Raw genomic sequence first — 21,639 nt, forward strand, 5'->3', positions numbered from 1 at the left:
CAGCGTGCGGGATAAGCATCTTGATGCCTTCTTGTTCATCATGCCAGCTGCCACGCAAGTTGGCTGCTCTCCCCCACCCCCCAATAAATCTGGATACAGCTGGAAGGGACCTTGGAGGTCGTCTAGTCCAGCCCCCTGTTCAATGCCCGTCCTTCTGATTTTCTCTTTTTTTCTCTCTTCTTCGGGGGTATTCTCCCCTCCTTATCCGACATCCTAAACCCACCCGTGTCTCTCCCCCCCCCTCGCTTGGGGGTCCCTGCTCGCATCGTGGACGCGAAGGCTTTTTTGCGCTCGCGTTGGCGCTTCCAGCCGTGCGCCCGCGTGCGCCTCGCTGGCGCACAGCAACCCTCCACACCTTTCCTTGCTTTCTTGGGTCGGGGGGAGCAGCGCAGCGGAGGAATAGCACAGCCCAGTATAGAATGACAAGAGCTGGAAGGGACCTTGGAGGTCTTCTAGTCCAGCCCCCTGCTCAAGCAGGAGACCCCATAACATTTCAGACAAATAGTTGTCCAAAGGGAGGAAGGGGAACGAAGCAAAGAAGAGGGGGGCAGAAGGGGGGGGCAGAAGGACCTCTTCCCCCCCCTCTCTTTCTCCCGTGAGAAAGCGTGCAACCCGCCAAAGGAAACTTTTCCAAAAGTTTATCTTTTTTTTTTCTTTCTCTTCTTTTCCCTTCCTGCCGTAACTTTCCAAAAAGCGACGATTCGTTTCCTCGCTTATTTAAACTGCAAAAATAAAACACCCCCCCCCAAAAAAAACAAAAAAAACCACGCGACTCTGGTGGGACTCGAACCCACAACCTTTGAATGACTCCGTCCCGTCATATAGATCTAGAAGTCCAATGCGCTATCCATTGCGCCACAGAGCCCCACGCGCTCTTGCAGCGCAGCCTGCGCGCTCTCTGCTCCGGATTCCTCTCCCCACAAGCGGCGGCCCATAAGCCCCGGCCGAGCTGTTTCTCCCCCCCCCCCTTCTCTTTGCATTGGCCACGCGTGGAGGAGAGGAACCCGGAGCTGCCTCCGTGGGGAGCGATGGGGTCCACAGAGCAGCGCGGGCCAGCCGGCCCCCCCCTTCCCCTTTGCAGAAGGAGAGGCCCCCTCCCCGCCTTCCCTTCCCTTGCTTTCGCGTGCACGCTTTGTGCGTCGTATGCACGGGGGTTACGCGGGTGCAAAGCCGTGGGCCGGGGTCTTTGGAGTGTTCCCCCCCCTGTGCAATTCTGGATCGCCGAACCCAAAGACCCCCGCCCTCCCTTCCATTGCTTTCGCCTGCAACTTTGTGCATCGTGTGCACGGGGGTTGCACGGGTGTAAAAGGGGGGGGGTCGCGTCGTTTCTTGGCCCGGGGGGCTCTCCCTGCAAATCGCCCCGGGGTCCCCGGACGATCCAGAATTGCACGGAAGGGGGGGGAAAGAAAAATCCAAAGACCCCCCCCCGCCCGCCCTCCCTCCCTTGCACGCTTTGTGCGTCGTGTGCACGGGGGTTGCACGGGTGTAAAAGGGAGCAAGGGGGGGGGTCAATTCGTTTCTTGGCCCCGGGGTCCCCGGACGATCCAGAATTGCACGGGGGGGGGGGAAGAAAAATCCAAAGACCCCCCCGCCCTCCCTCCCTCCCCTTGCTTCCGCCTGCACGCTTTGTGCGTCGTGTGCACGGGGGTTGCACGGGTGCCTCCTCCCCCTTTGGAGTGTTTCCCCCCCCCTCCGTGCAATTCTGGATCGCCCCGCTTTATACAGCCCCTTCCCCCTCCCGCGGCTGGGAAGGCGGGCGGAACTCCAACTCCCGCCGTGCCTTGCGGGAGGAGGGTCGAGGGCGCCCCCTGGAGGGTCCTCTGGGCGCTGCAGAGCCGGAGCAGCGTCTAAAGCTAGCATCACTTCGGAGGCTGCTTCGGAATTCCGCCTCCTCCCGCCGGCGCCGCTGCCCTTCGCATGGGGGAAGGCAGGGCCAGGCAGGTGCAAGCCGGGACGGGAAGGAAAGGCCGGTGGCTCAGCAGATTTGGAGGAGGAGGAGGAGGAGGAGGAGGAAGAAAAAGAGCCCGATCCTTGCGCTTGGGGACTGCCTCGCAGGGGCTGGATTGGAGCAAGCAGCGCCTTCGCCTCCAAAGGGATGCGGGCAGTCTGGCCGCAGGTGGGTGGCGGGGCGGGGCGCGCCCAGGGGGTCCCCCGCTGCGAGGAGGGGGCGGCTGGCGGTGGGGGAACAAAAGGGGGTGACCCCCCCTTCCAGGCCTCTCCCCCCCCCACCCGTGCCATCCATCCTTTCTCCCTTCTGCTTCCTTTCAATTAAATGGGGAGGGGGGAGCTGAAGAGGAGAGGACCCCCCCACACACACACACCCTCCTTGAGATGGGGGGGGGTGGATCAGGTGGTCCTGGATCAACCAGCCTTCCAGGCTGGTTCTTTGCCTCAAAGGAACCAAGACTGGCCCTTCCTGGGTGGAGATGGAGGGACCACACTCCCCATTAGTCCCCCCTCCAATGTGGGCTGCGGAGGGGGGGGTAGCCCAGACCCAGCAGGGGGGGGGACAAATGAACAATGCACCCCCCTCCCTTCCCAGGCATTGCAGCAAAATCCTTGCCCATCCAGAAGTATCCCCCGCCACTGGGATGACTAGGGGGTCTCCCAAACAGAAGGGGTACCCATGGTGCATATGAGGCTGTTGCCCCCCCCTCCCGTGCCTGTTTGCATACCAATGCAATAGGCAAGAGTGTATTTGTGGGTCTGTGTGTGTGTCGATCATGCTCTGCCAAAGCTCCGTGTGCTGATCTGTAGAGTATTGGGAAAAAGAAGGCGAAGGGGACAAATAGTAGGAGAAAACGGGGTCCTTTCCTGATGTATTTCAAATTATCTTTAAGCCCCGGCGCATCAATTGTGATGAGACAGCTGGAAGAGGCTACGAGGCTCCTCTCCACCCCTGCAGTAAAAAAAAAAAAAAGCAGGGTGAGATTGCAAAATAAGACTAGCCTGGACTACAAAGCCCATCGCCTTCCAGCCAGTCTGCGTCCGAGCACCAGGATAATGTTAAAACAAAAACTGTTTAATGCAAAAGCTAAAGCATATATATATATATATAGGCTCGTGGTTATAAAATATTTGCGCTGATTTAGTCAGCTTCGGGGGCCTTACTTAGAACATAGAATAACAGGGTTGGAAGGGACCCCTGGAGGTCATCTAGTCTAACCCCCCAATACATGGCTGTCCAGTTTCTTCTTGAAAACCTCCAGTGACTTAAAATGGGCATTTCCATTCCCCCCCCCACACACACACAGACATAAACAAGGATTTCTTTAAACAAATAACAATTGGCACAGAGCAAGGAGTGGGAAGCTCTGAGCCAATCCGTTTCATTAGTTCAAATCACGTTTTGCAAGTTTTCTAAGCGATTGAGATCAAAGCCACCTCTTCGTGCTTCTGATTTCTTCCTGTGGGAAGCTGAAACTTTCTTTCGGCTTTTTTGCAAGGTCTCAGAGAGGAATTTAGCTGGGTTTTCTTCCACCTTTGACGACAAGCAAAATGGTAATAAGTCAGAAGCCTCTTGAGGTTCCAGAAGGTTTCGGGGTGAATCCGTGGATAAGTCAAAATGATTTTGGGGATCAGGCGAAGGCTAAAACTTTTGGATTCCATCTGAACCTTGATAAAACTGGACTCTGCCTGGTGGAGTTTCAAAAGCCTGTTTGTGTGATGAATTTAAGGCCCGTTGTGTACGGAGGGGGGGGTAAGAGGCAAGTTGAGTGAACTCTGAAAACTTCAGTTCCGCTAAAGGGGTTAGGAAGTTGTGTGAACCGCAGCTGAAGGCAGAACGGTGATCCATGCCGGTTGCCATTGGTAAAAGAGAATGCATTATTTTTTAATTATTTTTTAAAATTATTTTTTATTTTTCCAAACTCTCCCCCATGCATATACCGTGATATTTATCAGATGCTAACATACATTCTTTTAACATTCATATATAAGATACTTTTAATAAAATGAAATAAATACACACATACTCGCCCATTTCCCCTTTCGCTGTATCCACACTTCTTCTTCTCTACCTTCTTTCTCCCTTTCTTCTCTTCCCTACTTCCCTCTTCTTCCTCTCCTCTTCTCTTCCCTTCACCACTCTCCTCTCCTTTCTCCCCACTTCTCCTCTTCTCCTCCAACCTTCCTACTTCCTTCTCCCCTCCTTTACTCTTTTCTCTCTCCTCTCCTTTCTTCCCTCAAAGAGAATGCATTATTAAGGACAACAACGCGACAACTTTTAAAAGGGGAGATCTGCAAACCTGGCGGAATTTAGAGTGAGAAAACCCAGCTTTATTGCCGCAGTTGTAGGCCTGAAGATGGAAGAAGGGGCAAATGGGAGAGGAGGAGAAATGTTTTTAAAATTAGTTTCCAGCAAGGAAGATTCACCTGGATGCCCTTAGCTCCATGGGAGAAACAAGGTGTTTTTGTGCCATCGGCAGAGGCGAGGCCGGCAAGGTGTATAGAGGGCATAATTTTCTGCTTAGCCAAGTATGAAGCTTTAGAGACGGCCCACGGGGGTACGATTGCCCAAGAGTGAAACAGCCCAGAAGGCTGAGCATCTAATCTGCAGAGGGAGGGCCTGGCCGGTGTCGAAAGCAACCCTGGGAAAGAGAGAGAGAGAAAAGGATTTCAGCTGGAAATGAGACGCCTGTTTAGCATATGCAGAGGAATAGGAAAGATCTGGTCTCTTGAGCAAATTCCAGAAGGTAGCAGCAGGGATGAGGACCGTGGCGACTGATTAGGTCCTGAGGTGGCCTCCCAAAAGAAGTTCTGGCCACCAGCAAAGCTGAGACACCAGCCCCAGGCAAGCAGGTGAGAAGGAGAGAGTTCAAAGCTCCCTAAAGATGATGGAAACCACAAAGAGGGTAGATATTAGAGGAAAAATGACGGTCTGGGATGAGGAAAACTATGTGAATGTCCTTCTGTCTGGGAGAGGGGTGGGGGTCCTTTATGACCACCTTTCTTGAGTTTGGATTCTCCCAGAGGTGCTTTTTTTTCCCCAAAAAAGGCAACTGGACTCGTTTTTTTCCTTGAAGACATTTCACTTCTCCTCCAAGAAGCTTCTTCAGTTCTTCAGAAGGCAACTGGACTTGAAGATGTTTCGCTTCTCATCCATTTAAGCTTCTTCAGTTCTGATGAGAAGCGAAAGGTCTTCAAGGAAGAACAGAGTCCAGTTGCCTTTTGGGGGGGGGGAAGCACCTTTGGGTCAACTATGACCTGGATGAATTGAACCTCTGTGGACATCCAGTTTGGGTTGGCCCTGGCAGAGAAGGCATTTTTCCAAACCTTGGACTTAGAACTTTTACGTCCGTGAAGCCAAGCAGATCAGAACGTCCTTTGGGATAAAAGAGAAGAAACTTTTAATTTCTCTTGATGCCAGCAGACCGGCTGAAATCCGTAATCTCTTTGGTGGTTTGCAAATCCTTCTGCCCCATCCTTCCAAGATGCCCTGGGCAGCCAGTGATGTAATTAATTTTTATTTTTAAGGAGGGCGATGCAATTCTAGCTGGGTGTCTTCCTACCTTTGTTATCCTGGACTTCCCTGGGTGCTTCTGGGTCCTGTCTGTGCACCGAATGAGACGAGGAAGGGTCCAGAAACATTAAGAAATGTTGAGGACCTAGAAGGCTGGATTGCAAAGCCTAGGGCGGTTTTATCCAAAAAGATAGATTTCCAGGGCAAATTGCTACGGATATGGCTTTTCCATCAGCATCTCAAGAACTAGGATGCTCCGTTGGTTTCTAGCACGACTTCGCCTTTTCTTAAAAACGTTTTCATCCTGTAGGGAACTTTTAGAATTAGAATTAGACTTCTTTATTTGACTCCCCTGTAAGGCATGCGATGTAGAAGCTTGGACGAGGTGTAATATATTTTTTTCCCCAGCTTCAGGTTAAACTCTGCATTTTTCCTGCTTTACCTTTGGGAATTAAAACCTGCTCGCCTGCCCTTTTGGCAAAGACTCCTTAATTGAAAATTTCCGTTTTAGGGACAGAAAGTTGGATTCCCGCAGCATTTGATTTGATTTACACTGAAGCGAACGGCAAATAAATGCCGCGAAACGTTTTTTTACTCCGGTCTTAACAGTTTTAATTAAAGTCTTTCATTTGTTGTCGAGTTTCTTCTGCATTCTGCGCCTTTAAAAATTCCCTTGCCATGTGCTGGTCTGGAGCCCCAGTAACTTCTGCCTTGCTAGGTTTGATGTTTCAGCTTGGAAAAGTATATTTCATTTAAAATAAGAGTATTTTGACCTTGGCTAAGTAAATAATTCACATGCACACGTGTAAATATCTGCCAAAAATCGAAGCAAACTCAGCTTGGGAGCAAAGGTTACCAGTGCTATCTTCTGATAGCTGGAAATCAAATCAATCTTTATTACGGTCATAACCAGCATAAAGACGGGAGATCAACTTGGCGATTTCAGAGATGCCCAATCAAGAAAAACCCAAGAGGGATCCTATCTTGCAGAGGATCTACCCTCTTCAAAGAAGGCGGGTGTTGTAATTATAATTACAGTATTATAATTCTTATAATAGCAGTATAATTGTGCCCTGGACTGCCTTTGGACTTTTGACTTAAATCTGCGGACCTTTTTTTTTTTTTTTTTTTTTGGTCTTTTTAATCAGGTGGCGATCCGAATAGCATTCCCTCCATTTGGAGAAAGGGAAGAGAAGAAAGAAGGGAAGGAAAAAGTTGACTAGTTGGAGGAACGGAAGGATTAACCAAGACCGGGAGCCTGCATTTTTCACAGTACGTTGGGTCCCATTTGATATATTTAGAAGAGAACAGAGCTGGAAGGGACCCTGGAGGTCTTCTAGTCCAGCCCCCTGCTCAAGCAGGAGAACCTATACCATCTCAAGACAGGTGACTGTCCAGCCTCTTCTTAAAAACCTCCAGTGATCAATCAATTGGAATAGAGCTGGAAGGGACCCTGGAGGTCTTCTAGTCCAGCCCCCTGCTCAAGCAGGAGAACCTATACCATCTCAAGACAGGTGACTGTCTAGCCTCTTCTTACAAATCTCCAGTGAGGGAGCGCCCACGATTTCTGGAGGCAGGCTGTTCCACTGGTTAATTTTTTTCAAAATTAATTTAAGGAACGATTCGGCCAAGAGAGATGGATTCATCCAGATTAAGAAATATGTTCTTTTTCTGTTTTTCTTTTCTTTCCTTTTCTTTCAGGCCAATATGATGCGTTGGGTGGTCCTCCTATCCATGTCCGTCATTTTCCGGCTGTTTTTTGACCTGCCCTGGATTCAAGTGGTGCCAGCCCTTTTCATATTCTATTTGGGCTCCGGTGGATGGCAGTTCCTCCGGATCTTCGTGAAGACGATCAAGCGGGACGCTACGTAAGTCTGCGGCGTTTCTTCCATCCCCTTCCCTTTGGTCTGCAGGCGGTCCTCGGCTTAACGACGGCAATTGAGCTCAAGACATTTTTCTGTTGCTCTCGTTGAATTTCGCCCCGTTTTATGACCTCTCCCGGCCACAGTTGTTAAGCGAATCGCTGCATCGGGTCGCGCGGTTGTTAAATGAATCTGCCTCTGGCTTTCTCCCCACGGATTTTGCTTGTCGGAAAAAAGGGACCGCGTGACCCCGGGGACGCTGCAGCCGTCATAAATAGGAGCCAAGTCGCAAAAGGGGCTCACATGACCCTGGGACACCGCATCCGTCATAAATACGAGTCAGTTGGCAAACGGCTGGAGTTTGATCACGTGACCACGGGGGAGGCTGCAATGGTCGTAAGTGTGGAAAACGGCCATTGGTCCCTTCCCTGGCATTCTCTCTGCGCCATAAAATAAGCCTATTCGATAACCAGGTGAAAGCAAAAATTGACCTCTATTAGAAAATAGGTACATAATCATCATCATCATCATCATCATCATCTTCCATCATCTTCCACCTTCATCTTATATTATTATTATTATTCATTCGGTTCACGTCTAATGAATAATAATAATAATAAGATGATGATGGAAGATGATGGATGATGATGGAGAAGGAGGAGGAGGAGAAGAAGAAGGAAGAAGGAAGGAGGAAGGAGAAGGAAGAAGGAGGAGGAGGAGAGGAAGAAGGAAGTAGGAGGAGGAGGAAGAGGAGAAGAGGAAGAAGGAAGGAGGAGGAGGAGGAGGAGGAGAAGAAGAAGGAAGAAGAAAATAAAAGGAGGAGGAGGAAGAAGAGAAGGAAGAGGAGGAGGAGAAGAAGGAAGAAGAAAAGAAAAGAAGTAGAGGAGGAGGAGGAGGAGGAGAAGGAAGAGGAGGAGGAGAAGGAAGAAGAAGAAAAGAAAAGGAGAGGAGAAGAAGAGGAGGAGAAGGAGGAGGAAAAAGAGAAGAAGGAGAAGGAGGAAGAGAAGGAAAAGGAGGAGAAGAAAAGAAGGAGAAGAAGAAGTAGTAGTAGTAGTAGTAATAGTAGTAGTCGTCGTCGTCGTCCAGGGATTATTTTGTTTATCCATGAACTCTCCCTCTCTAAAGTGACTCTCACATTTTGGGAGGAAAAAAAAATATGCAAAGTAAGAAAGGCATTAAGAGAAGGAAGGAGAAAAAAAGAAACCAGAAGGCAGTGCCAGGAAATGCCGGCAGATTACATCAGCCGTGCGTGGGCTGGCTGTGCATCACACGCCTTCGCAGAGATAGGAATGTCTTAATCGGTTTGGCAAAGGACGTCAAAAAAGGGGGTCACTCTGATCTCATGAGGCAGGGAGTTCCGCAGGCTGGCAGCCACGAACAAAACCCTTTCTTCTGTCTGAAGCGCAACTTGAGTTTTGGGACTGAAGGCTGGTGCCGAAAGAGCCAATGGTTGGATCCTCTTTTTGCTAAACACTTCAAAAACGTGGCTCGCGCGAGGCAGCTGTTGAATTTTCCCAGAAGCCCCGTTTTGTGTCACGCTGACCCTTCCAGGCATAAAGCCCCCCCCCCCTCCCCGGCCACCTTTCTTTGCAAACGTGCCGGATTTCCACCACGGCCCTCTTAAGCCAATGCTAATCCGTCGGATCTTTCTGGCTCAACTAGTTTTTCCAGCAAATAAAAAAAAAAATTAAGCGAGCCGAGAATTTGCAACCCTGCAGAGGTTGAACCTGGGAACCGGCAGACGCCACAAAAGGCATGCTGACTCTTGTCAGATGGACGCCAGGGGAAGCCGACAACCGCCATCAAATTATTGCAGGGCGGGCAGAGTTGTGTAAGACGTTTTTAAGTTCATCAGCAACCGATTGTTGCATTTGTCGCAGCTCCTCCGTGGAAGCTGTTCCACCTGCTTTTGACATGGAACTGGAGGTGCGGGTTTGTGCGTGCGTGTGTGTGCGTGTGTGTGTGTGTGTGTGTGTGTGTGTGGTTGTGCAGCACACTGCACAGTTGCTAATCTGTGGTTGGATGTCCACATTTGGGGCGCCAACCCGGAAGGAGGTTGATGATGAGTGATTTCCTCTGCAGAGTTCCCAGCGTCTGGGGACAATCTTCTCCAGAGTCAACAATAAAGGGTCTAAATGCTGAGGTGGGGGGCTCCAGTGTTGGAGCATTCACCGCTTCTGGAGGCAGGTTGTTCCACAGGTTAATTGTTCTCACTGTCAGGAAGTTTCTCCTTAGTTCTAGGTTGCTTCTCTCCTTGGTTAGTTTCCATCTGTTGCTTCTTGTCCTGCCTTCGGGTGCTTTGGAGAATAGCTTGACTCCTTCTTCTTTGTGGCAACCCCTGATAAATTGGAAGACTGCTATCATGCCCCCCCCCCCCGGTCCTTCTCTTCATTAAACTAGACATACCCAATTCTAGCAACTGTTCTTGGTATTTTTTAGCCTCCAGTCCCCTGATCATCTTTGTTGCTCTTCTCTGCACTCTTTCCAGAGTCTCGACATCTTTTTTACATCGTGGTGACCAAAACTGGATGCAGGATTCCAAGTGTGGCCTCACCAAGGCCTTGTAGAGTGGTATTAACACTTCACCTGGTCTTGATTCTATCACAATCAAGACAAGAGAAGAGAAAATCTGAGTTCAGCCTAGAGTGGTATAACTTGAGACAGTGTCTCAGACACATCTCTCCCATGTTCTTGTGAAGATGTTGAATAGAATAGAGCTGGAAGGGGACCTTGGAGGTCTTCTAGTCCAGCCCCCTGCTCAAGCAGGAGGACCTATACCGTCTCGGACAGGTGATTGTCCAGTCTCTTTTTAAAAACGTCCAGCGATGGGATAATGGTAGGGGAGAAAGTCTTGAGACTCACAAGATTCCCTTAGTATAGTTGTATCATAAAAGTTGTAGTAGCATGCTGGCCTTTGGTTTCCACCTTGAGTCTTCCACCTTGACGCTTTTCCCCAAAGGCGTTTTTTCCCAGGGCAACTGGACTTCCCTCGATTTTCCTTGAAGACCTTTCGCTTCTCATCCAAGAAGCATCTTCAGTTCTTTCAGAAGGCAACTGGACTCTGTTCTTCTTTGAAGATGTTTTGCTTCTCGTCCATTTAAGCGTCCTCAGTTCTGATGCGAAGCGAAACGTCTTCGAGGAAGAACAAAATCCAGTTGGCCTTCTGAAGAACCGAAGAAGCTTCTGGGAGGAGAGGGGCAACGTCCTCGGAGAAAAACAACGAAGTCCAGTTGCCTCTTTGAGAAAAAAAAAACACCTCTGGGACAACCAAGGCCTGGAGGACCGAGAACTTCCACCGTCTTTTATCGTGACGCTTCTGCCCGTTGTCCTGTCCTTGTTAGGACCGCCAGGGCCGTCCTGTCGACCCGCTTGAAGATCTGGTGGTACGTGAAACGGCGGACCACCATCCCCGCGCTCTTCCAGCAGACGGTCCAGAGACACCCGGAGAAGGTGGCCCTCGTCTTCCAAGGCACAGGAGAAAAATGGACCTTCCGCCAGCTGGATGACTACTCCAACCAGGTGGCCAATTTCTTCTACGAGCAGGGCTTCCGCTCAGGCGATGCCGTGGCCCTCTTCATGGAGTCCTGCAACCAGTATGTCGGCCTCTGGCTCGGGCTGGCCAAGATTGGGGTGGAGACAGCTCTCCTGAACTCCAACGTGCGGCAGGAATCCTTGGTCCACTGCATCCAGATCTCCCACGCAAAGGCCATCGTGTTTGGAGGCGAGCTGGCCGAAGGTGAGAGGCACACGGGGAGGGGAGGAGGAAAAAAGAGGGGAGAGCAGAAGCCGGAGTGATCCTGAAGGATCGACCGAGGTTAGTTGACTCCATGGCTGGTTTTAAATCCCGAACGAGCCCCCACTGGTGGGAATTGCACTGATTTGTTTGGTCTAAAATCTGTTTCCTTAACGAGGTTGACTGGGATTGCCAAGACCGAAACTTTATTTTAAGGGGCAAGGGCGGCTTGCAATCCACAATGGCTCAGCTCCTTGGGGGCCAGCTGCTCCTTCCCCAACCTTCCTCACAAGATTGTTGTTAGGAGAAGAACGTTCCCAAGATGCCCCACCAGTTCCCAAACGTCGCCAAACAAAACGGGCCACAATTCTCCTTTTCTCTTCTCCCAGCCTTGAAGGATGTCCAGCCCTCCCTGGATAGATCCACCCGCCTCTTCTGCTCCGGTGATCCACAGGCCGCCAGCTCCCTACCTGGGGTGGAAGATCTCGACTCTCCGGTTGCAAAGGCCCTGCGCCAACCGCCCAGCCCACCGGACAAGGGATTCTTAGGTGCCCACCCAAAGCGCAAATCTCAGAGGTGGCTCTCTCTGTTCCCCCTGCCGGGACTTAGCCTGGCACGCTTCCCCCTGGATTTCAGGGGAGGAGACGTGGTTGCCCCCCATTCCTCCCTCCCCAAAGGACGGTGACGGTGCGAGCCACGAAAGAGCCAAGATCTTGCTCAGCCTGCAGAGGAAATCTTCCCAGGGCTGGCTGGGACGCTGGAGAGCCAGTGCCACAGAGATAGATCTGGTTGCCAAGGGCAAATGCACCTGCAGATCTCTCTGATCCTTTGCAAATTTATGAAGATCTCCCTGTCCTTTGCCAATATCCTAAAGTTCTCCATGTCCTTTGCAAACCCCAAAGTTCTCCCTGTCCTTTACCAAAGATTTTGAAAGTCTCTGTGTCGTTCTTTTTTTTTTTTCCAGACAAACTCTTCTACATTTACACTTCCGGAACAACGGGCTTGCCCAAGGCAGCAATCATCGTCCACAGCAGGTCAGTGGGGTGGGAGAGATCACGTGAAGTATTAATACCGCTTTACAAGGCCTTGGTAAGGCCACACTTGGAATCCTGCATCCAATTTTGGTGATGTAAAAAAGATGTTGAGACTCTAGAAAGAGAGCAGAGAAGAGCAACAAAGATGATCAGGGGACTGGAGGCTAAAATGTATAAAGAACGGTTGCTGGAACTGGGGATGTCTAGTTTAATGAAGAGAAGGACCAGGGGGGACAGGATAGCGGTCTTCCAGTATCTCAGGGGCTGCCCCAAAGAAGAGGGAGTCAAGCTATTCTCCAAAGCATTTCCTGAGGGCAGGACAAGAAGCAACGGGTGGAAACTAATCAAGGAGAGAAGCAACCTAGAACGAAGGAGAAACTTCCTGACAGGGAGGACAATTAACCAGTGGAACCACCTGCCTCCAGAAGCGGTGAATGCTCCAACACTGGAAGTTTTTAAGAAGAGAATGGACAGCCATTTGTCCGAAATAATATAGGGTTTCCTGCCTGAGCAGGGCGTTAGACTAGATGACCTCCAAGGTCCCTTCCACCTTTATTATTATTATTATTATTATTATTATTATTATTATTATTATTATTATTATGGATCATCGCACAGTCAGCCAGATGTTCAGACTGGATTTGGCATTTTGTCTACCTATCGAGTCCTTACCCAGGACCTGGGATAGGCAGATGTGGATGTTTGATGGTATTACAGATATCGTCGCAGGATGGAAGCAGTTCCTAGTAAGGCCGCCTTTTGCAATTGACTAATAGCGAATTTGTCAATGCCGATGATGGTGTTCAAGTGGTGCTCCAGTTGTTTGGGGATTGCACCCAAGGAGCCTATTATTATTATTATTATTATTATTTGCCGCAGTTCAGAACCAATCTGCTCCCTGTTTCTTCAAGAGCTCCTCCCCTCTACACGGGCTAATCCACCCAAACCGACTCGGGCGTCTCTTTTTTCTCGGACCAGGTATTTCCGGATGGCGACCCTGGTTTACGGGGGCTTTCGCATGACGCCCGATGATGTGCTTTACGACAGTCTCCCTCTCTACCACACGGCAGGTAAACACCAAAGCTCCGGGCTTTAGAAAAGCCCTCGTGCTTTTATTTTTCGTCCCGTGGCCAAAAAGTTGTGGTTTTTTTCCTCCTTTGCTCCCCTTTTTCCTGAAATGGCCCTCCCCAAGTAAGGCGTCAAAAAAAAGGGGGGGGAATCAGATTTCGTCCCAATAGCCATCGTCTCTTGCAATGTTTCTTGGGATCTTCATCTAACTGACGGTCAGGATCGCCTTGGATTGGGCTGAAAAGGTGAAAGAGCAAATTGATGGCTGCCATTAGGGGGGGAGGAAGCTGCCCTGAGCAGCTAGATTTCTCCTTGCAGGGAGAGAGAATGGGTCAAAAGGGAAGGGAGGGGGTTGAGTTGTAAGGTTGCTCCGATCTTTGGTACGAAGCATCGCAGTACAAAATCTATCCAAGGATCTGTCTGTCTGTCTGTCTAGCAAGCTAGTTAGTTATTATCTATCTATCATCCATCCATCCCTCTCATCCTTCCCTCTGTCCAGTTCCTTCCTTCTCTCCCTTTCCTTCCTTCCTTCCTTCCTTCCTTCCTTCCTTCCTTCCTTCCTTCCTTCCTTCCTTCCTTCCTTCCTTCCTTCCTTCTTTCCATTTTCAATCCTTCCTTCCTTCCTCCTTCCCTCCCTTCTATTCCCTTCCTTCCTCTCTCGCTGCCTTCCCTTATTCCTCCCTCCTTTCCTTATTCTCAATCCTTCCTTCCTTCTTTTCTCCCTCCCTTTCTCCCTCCCTTCCTTATCTGTCCTTCCTTCCTTCCTTCCTTCCTTCCTTCCTTCCTCCCTTCCTTCCTTCCTTCCCACTTCTTCCTTCCTTCCTTCCCTCTCATCCCTTCCTCCCTCCCTTCCCCCTCCCTCCCTAATTATTTTTATCTCCTTGCATTATTCTGCCTTTAGGGAACATTGTGGGGATCGGGCAGTGCCTCCTGCACGGAATGACGGTGGTGATCCGGAGGAAGTTTTCAGCGTCTCAGTTTTGGGATGATTGTGTCAAGTACAACTGCACGGTGAGGCAGGGGGGACCCCCGGTGGGAGGGAAGGAGGATCCAGTATTGGTGTGGCCATGCTCGCATTACACCTAAGCAAGGAAACCTTATTACAAGCAGTCCTTGACTAGAGTGGAATAGAATATGGAATGGGATGGAATGGAATGGAATAGAGTAGAATAGAACAGAATAGAAATAGAATAGAATAGAATAGAATAGAATAGAATAGAATAGAATAGAATAGAATAGAATAGAATAGAATAGAATAGAATGAAATATGAAATGGAATAGGATAGGATAGAAATAAAAATAGAATAAGATAGGATAGAAATAGAATAGAATAGAATAGAATAGAATAGAATAGAATAGAATAGAATAGAATAGAATAGAATAGAATGAAATATGAAATGGAATAGGATAGGATAGAAATAAAAATAGAATAAGATAGGATAGAAATAGAATAGAATAGAATAGAATAGAATAGAATAGAATATGAAATGGAATAGGATAGGATAGGATAGAAATAAAAATAGAATAGGATAGGATAGAAATAGAATAGAATAGAATAGAATAGAATAGAATAGAATAACAGAGTTATTGACAATGCATTTAAAACCCCAAACCCCTGTTTTAATTCTCATTCTTGCTGGAACAACGGATGGTTCTTATCCCCCACCTCTGAGTAGAGAAAACAAATTAAATTTAGCCCAGTTGAGCATCGACCGCGAAGAAGAAAGTTAAAATAATTTGGGGATCGGCGATTCTTGGGGTCTAATCTACCTCTGTAATAGTCCTGCTCCATGTCTGTTTGCTTTTGGAATTATTATTATTATTTATTATTTTTTGGGTTTCCTGTTTAATAGCAGTGCAAAAGAGCAAGCTTAGTTCTTCAAATGCCACGTCAAGACTCGTGTTTGCCTTTCCGCTTAATCCAGGTTTTTCTTCCCGTTCAGATTTTAAATATTATCCCAGTTGTGGGTAGGGTAAACATTGAATAAACAAGCCCGGGTTTTCTTTCCTTGGCTGTTGTTTTCTGTTTTAAATAAAACAGACAGAACTGAACAAGGGCGGCCCAAATGTTAAAACGGCACGTCGGATCGTTAATTCACGAACGGGGAATTCTCACCCAGCTGGGACTTTATTTATTTATTCTAAACGCCTAAGCAGACGAAAGCGTCTGGAACAAATAAGGCAAAAAAAATTAAATAAATAAGGTAAAATGATTTTGCAACCTGATTTATGCAGAATTTGAACCGGTGGGAGGAACGCGCCCGTGTCTCTGATTTCCAAAAGCGATGCAAAGGGATCGGTTTGGACACGGGCTGCGGTTTCTGAACACAAATCTAAGCTGTAAGTCTAAACGCAATCAATCTTAAAAGACGAATCTCTCTGGCCAAAAAAAAAAAAAAAACCCAACACAATTCAACACACGTCAACAAGGCCCTTCTAGGCCTGTCTGAAAAGAAACTAAGGTTAGTTTTAACGTACGACGCAGCTGAGCCACAAAGCTTGTTAAGTGAGTTTTGTCCCATTTTAAGACCTTTCTTGCCACAGTGACGCTGTGACCGTTGCAAGTCCGAGGACGGCTCGTCGGTCACTTTCTTTCAGTGCCTTTATAACTGTGAACGGCCATTAAACGAATCGCTGTATGCCGAGGACTGCCTGCACAGCCGTCGGACGTACAGATTTGCGACCCCTTAGCGAAATCTAGCCCTAATTGTCTTCGGAAGGGGAGGACTGCATGTATCCCGTGTCTTCCTTCCCTCAAACCCTCAAAAACTCGTGTGTGTGTGTGTGTGTGCAATCTTGTGATTTTCAGATTGTACAGTACATCGGGGAGATTTGCCGGTACTTGCTGAACCAGCCGTCGAAAGAGGTGGAGCGTCAGCACCGAGTCCGGATGGCATTGGGGAACGGCCTGCGGTCCTCCATCTGGAAGGAGTTCGTGGAACGTTTCGGCATCCCCCAGATTGCTGAGTTTTATGGCTCCACCGAGTGCAATTGCAGCGTGGGGAATTTCGACAACAAGGTAGGAGAAGGAAGGGGAAGAGTGCCAAGCGGGGAGAATCTCCCGAACTCAGAAATTGGGGAGCCCTCGGGGCTCACTTAAGCTCTGGGTGGTTTTCTGGCAGACGTTTCATGACCCAGCTAAGTAACATCATCAGTGCTAGAACGGAGTGGGGTTTGTGGGGAGGAAGGGGGGGAGGAGGAGGAGGATGAGGAGGAGGAGGAGGAGGAGGAGGAGGAGGAGACTGTGGGGTCCTTGATGCTATCTGAGCTTGGTTGTTTTCTTGTGGACGTTTCATGACCCAACTAGGGAACATCATCAGTGCTAGAAGGGAGTGGGGTTTGTGGGGAGGAAGGGGAGGAGGAGGAGGAGGAGGAGGAGGAGGAGGAGGAGACTGTGGGGTCCTTGATGCTCTCTGAGCTTGGGGGTTTTCTTGCAGATGTTTCATGACCCAACTAGGTAACAACATCAGTACTAAAAGGGAGTGGGGTTTTCAGAATGGAGGAGGAGGAGAAAGGGAGAAGGAAGAGGAGGAGGAGGAGGAGGATTGTGGAATCTTTGGTCCTTTCTGAACTTGGTTCTTTTCTTGCAGGCATTTCATGACCCAACTAGGGAACGTCATCAGTGCTAGAAAGGAGTGGGGTTTGTGGAGGAGGAGGGGAAGCATTGATGATGAAGATGATGTTCCCTAGTTGGGTCATGAAATGCCAACCGCCCAGTTCAGAGAGCACCAAGGGCTTCAAAGAAAAAGTGGTCCTGAGAAGGTCAAGGGGCAGAGGGGGACAAAATGGGACCTCCCTGTTCTTCTTCTGAGCCCGTTTGTCCAAATTTCTCTGCTCTACAGTTCGGGGCCTGTGGCTTCAACAGCAGAATCCTCCCCCATGTTTACCCCATCAAGCTAATCCGGGTCAACGAAGACACCATGGAGCTGATCCGGGGACCAGATGGGCTTTGCCTGCAGTGTGAACCAGGTGAGATCAGAGTGGTGATGGAGATCTCGGGTGGAGAGAAGGTCCCCATCCATTCCATTGTGTTCTTCTTTGGCTGATGGTGGAAGCTCCTTAGATGCCTCCAAGCTATGTTGTGTTGCAAGCATCAGAGGACCTCAGCACTCCATTCCATTGTGTTCTTCTCTGGCTGATGGTGGAAGTTGCTTAGATGCCACTAAGCTATGTTCTGTTGCAAGCATCCGAGGACCTCAGCACTCCATTCCTTCATGTTCTTCTCTGGCTGATAGTGGAAGCTCCTTAGATGCCACTAAGCTATGTTCTGTTGCAAGCATCCGAAGACCTCAGCACTTGAGGACCTGCCGGACCCCCAAATCCTGAAAAAAACTCAAATCCAGCACCTCCCTTCCTCTCTTTCCCCAGGGGAACCAGGTCAGCTGGTGGGGCGCATCGTCCAAAGCGATCCGTTGCAGCGTTTTGACGGCTACTTGAACCACGAGGCCAACAATAAGAAGATCGCCCGAGATGTCTTCACCAAAGGCGACTCTGCCTACCTCTCAGGTGAGCCTTCTTTAACTCTTATTGTGGGGTGCATAATCATTGTCACCTACACAAAAAGTCCTGTCAGTCAGAGCTGGAAGCTCTACAGGTAATCCTCAACTTAACAACAGTTCATTTCGTGACCGTCCCAAGTTACAACCGCCCTGAAAAAAAAATGACTTACGACCGTTTAACGACCGTTGCAGCATCCCCCAGGGTCATGTGATCACAGTTCAGACACTGGCAGCTGACTCGTATTTACGACGGCGTTTGCGCCCTTCTGACAAGCAAACTCAAGCCGGATTCGCTTGACGACCGCGTAGCTACCTTAACCACCGCCGCGATTCGCTTAACGACCGAGGCGAGGAAGGTCGTAAAATGGGGGCAAGCTCACAGAGCTGCTGCCTTGCTTAGTGACGGTTGGGGTCGATAGCGATCATAAGTCCAGGACGGCCTGTACGTAAAGAAGGGGAGGCCTGCCACGAACGTTCACCGCCACCCTCGCCGCGTTTGTCCCTCAGGTGACGTCCTGGTCATGGACGAGCTGGGCTACCTGTATTTCCGAGATCGCACGGGGGACACCTTCCGCTGGAAGGGCGAGAACGTCTCCACGACGGAGGTGGAAGGCACCCTCAGCCGGATCCTCAGCATGGCGGATGTGGTGGTCTACGGCGTGGCGGTGCCAGGTCAGTGGGAAGGGCCAAAGACAAGGACGGAGGGGGGGGGATAGGATTGGGCAGAGTTTTTTTTCTATCATATGGAGAAACCCCAAATTGTCTATCTGCCTGCCTGCCTGCCTATCTATCTATCTATCTATCTATCTATCTACCTATCTATCCATCGTCATCTATCTATCTATCTATCTATCTATCTATCTATCTATCTATCTATCTATCTATCTATATCTATCCCTCTCTCTCTCTCTCTATCTCTCTATCTATCTATCATCTATCTATCTCATCTCATCTGTATCTATCTATCTATCTATCCATCATCATCTATCTCTCTCTCTCTCTCTCTCTCTATCTATCTATCTATCTATCTATCTATCATCATCTATCATCATCTATCTATCTCATCTCATCTGTCTCTATCTATCTATCCATCTATCTATCTGTGTCTATCTATCTATCTATCTATCTATCTATCTATCTATCTATCTATCTATTATCTATCCATTATCTATATCTATCTATCTATCCATTATCTATCTATCTATCTGCTATCAACTATGTCTATATAACTATATATTTATTATCTATCTATCTATCTATCTATCTATCTATCTATCTATCTGTGTCTGTCTGTCTATATCTATCTGTCTATCTGTGTGTCTATCTGTGTGTCTATCTATCTATCTATCTCTGAGTATCTATCTATCATCATCTATCTATCTATCTCATCTCATCTGTCTCTATCTATCTATCTATTTATCTATCTGTCTGTCTATCTATCTATCATCTATCTATCCATTATCTATATCTATCTATCTGCTATCTATCTATCTATCTATCTATCTATCTATCTATCTATCTATCTATCTATCTATCTATCTATCTATCTATTTAGAAAATTTATTTGTAAAATGTATTTATAAAATGGGTGGGGGAAAGGTGGGATCATCTGTTATATTACTCAATCAACCATCTGCTCAATCAAAGACCGTTTTGTCTGCCTGTTTTGTTTTTGTTTTTTAGGCACGGAAGGGAAAGCTGGCATGGCTGCCGTCGTCGATAAGGAACATTCCTGCGACTTGGAGCGATTTGCAGCAGAAATGAAGAAAGCGCTGCCTGCCTACGCCCGGCCGGTTTTTCTGCGCTTGCTGAAGGAAGTGCATCAGACAAGTGAGTGCACAATTTATACAATTGGACGTGGCATCACCGAGACGGTTAGTTTCACGCTAAGGGCCAGAAATATCAGAATAACAGAGTTGGAAGGTTTCTTTGCCTTGCCAAAAGCAAAGAGAAATGACAAAAAAAAAAAAAAAACCCAAACAAATGCCGATTTTCCTTACTGTACGTGTTGCTTCTCTTTTTTCCTCCTCCCACCCCTCCCACTTTCCTCTCAGGCACTTTCAAGTTCCAGAAAGTCGATCTGCGCAAGGAAGGCTATGATCCCAGAGTGGTGAAAGATAAATTATTCTACTTGGACTCTCGAGAATGCCGGTATAAGCTATTGGACGAAGAAATCTTCGAAAAGATCCGGTTGGGACAAATCAAGCTGTAAAAGGGGAGGGGGGAGAAATCAAAAGGACTTTTTTCCCTCCTCAAAAACTGATCATATCCTTCGGTGCAAGGAATTGGGATTACAATGGGGCAGGAAAACTGGAAACGGTCAAGTCAGTTTCTGGGTTTGGGTTCCCTCCCCCTTGTTGCCGACCACCTCCCGACCTGATGCCAGATTAGAGGGAAAAAAATTACGTTTCCCAAAAAAGGCACTGCAAATCTTAGTTTTTATTTGATTGTGGGTTTTTTTTTTTTTTCTGGCAGCTTGGACGATTTTACGTAGCGTCGGCTTTACCAAAGCACAGATGATATTTCAGCTTTCTTTTCTCCTTTTGGGAAAGGGTGGATCTCTAGCAGATCCCACAAGGACTAACTTTCTTTGTCCCTTAGCTGGGACTCCAAAGCTCATCATCCTCCGTGTCTTAGCAGGAAGATGGTTGAGGTGGCATCTAAAAAACACCAAGAGCTGCAGTGCTTGGGGATTACCTCTAGGGGGCGCCCTTGCGCTGCCTTGCTCTGCTGACCAGCCATTCTTATATTTATTTTAGTGGGTTTTTTTCCTCTGCTCTTCCTTTTAATTTTTATTGGTTGCTATTTGCAAAGCACAAAAGAGGCAGCCTGGTTGAAGAAGGTGCTTATCGAGGCCCCAGCTCTGCTTTTGTTCCAAGATGAATTTTTTGGGGGTGGGTGGGGGTGGGAAAACTTGCTGTATCCGCCTTTTAATTGCACGGGGGGGGGGGTGTTTTTGAAAATGGAGATAAGATTTGCCTTCCAAAGTTAAAACTTTGCACAGTTTGGGGGGGGGGGAATCTCACTGCAGGAGCAAACAGATTCCGTTGTTTTTTCAGTCTAATGCAATACACCTACACCCACGTATCCGGTTGGCCTCTGGTTGGTTCCTAACGCACATCCAGGTTTATTCAGTTCTTCGACTTTTGGAACAAAAAGGGCTTTTTTTTAAGGAAAAAAACAACAACAACAAACCATGAGCCAAATGCTGTGACGGGCTATTTGTGCCCTGAGCAATTGCTTACCTATCCCGTTTTGCCCATCCCGAACGTTCCTAGTGGGCCTTCAGGCCTGACTGCTTTTCAGAAGTTTGAAATCCACATTCTGATTTTTCTGTACCGAATTAAGCGGATCTGTAATTCCAGCTCAAATTAGCTTTCTGCTCCCCCCCCCCTCTCTCCATGCCCTGAAAACTCAAGCTGGAACTGCTTTATTTTCCACCGGACGTTTCCAAAACGTTGGGCACAGCGGCTTTTTGATCTTGCCAATTTCTTTTTTAAAAAAAATGCAACGAGATCTCTCGTGCTCACATGAGGGAAACTCCAAGCCGCAGGAGACGGACCCCTTGCCTCTGAAAACAGAACTATAGGATGTCCAGTTGAATCTCCGAGAAACCTACGCTAAAACAGGCACACCTTGCGATGTTTTGCGATGTAGAAGTCTCTGCACAGCTTCAGGCCCCCAAATAGAATGGCTGGAGATAATTGGACTGGCCAATCAATGGTCTTAAAAATGCAGGCAGCCATTCCGTTCCCGGAGATGTGTTAAAATCATCTTATGATTTTCCTGGAAACGTGCCTGTTAGGTCAGCATGGACCTTGCAAATCCCTGCCCGGCCTCTTTTGAGCCATCCCACCAACTGAATTTCCCACAATGCCTAGCACCCACGTTTTAAAAGATGCTGGGTGACAGACACAGAAACCCCTCCCTTCCTGAGGGTGCCTTGTGTCATTTCCAAACCCCCCTTTCTCCCTCCCCCCTC

At 48.3% G+C, this 21,639-nt stretch overlaps 1 protein-coding gene and 1 non-coding gene across 5 annotated transcripts; one reads left to right on the top strand and one right to left on the bottom strand.

Annotated features, from left to right (window-relative positions):
* Positions 1-769: 769 nt before the first annotated feature.
* Positions 770-865, bottom strand: TRNAR-UCU. Its single transcript has 2 exons — positions 829-865; positions 770-805 (listed from the first exon to the last, which is right to left on the bottom strand). It is a non-coding gene; the product is annotated as a tRNA-Arg (tRNA).
* Positions 866-1,853: 988 nt separating this feature from the next.
* On the top strand, positions 1,854-20,316 carry SLC27A4 (solute carrier family 27 member 4). Of its 4 annotated transcripts, none has more exons than XM_039321552.1 (14): positions 1,854-2,116; positions 6,610-6,733; positions 7,163-7,329; positions 10,665-11,059; positions 11,446-11,604; positions 12,021-12,090; positions 13,069-13,160; positions 14,060-14,169; positions 15,968-16,177; positions 17,001-17,127; positions 17,527-17,664; positions 18,165-18,329; positions 19,341-19,487; positions 19,712-20,316. In XM_039321552.1, exons 3-14 carry the CDS (start codon positions 7,169-7,171, stop codon positions 19,867-19,869), a joined length of 1,932 nt encoding a protein of 643 aa, XP_039177486.1. In that variant the 5' UTR covers positions 1,854-2,116; positions 6,610-6,733; positions 7,163-7,168; the 3' UTR covers positions 19,870-20,316. The 4 variants fall into 4 exon arrangements, with proteins under 4 accessions (XP_039177486.1, XP_039177487.1, XP_039177488.1 ...); XM_039321553.1 differs by lacking the exon at positions 1,854-2,116 and adding an exon at positions 4,574-4,800; XM_039321554.1 differs by lacking the exon at positions 1,854-2,116 and adding an exon at positions 5,357-5,453.
* Positions 20,317-21,639: the final 1,323 nt, after the last annotated feature.

This window comes from Crotalus tigris, unplaced genomic scaffold, assembly GCF_016545835.1.
Source record: "Crotalus tigris isolate CLP2741 ecotype Arizona unplaced genomic scaffold, ASM1654583v1 scf7180000023746.1698619, whole genome shotgun sequence".
Lineage (NCBI taxonomy): Eukaryota > Metazoa > Chordata > Lepidosauria > Squamata > Viperidae > Crotalus > Crotalus tigris.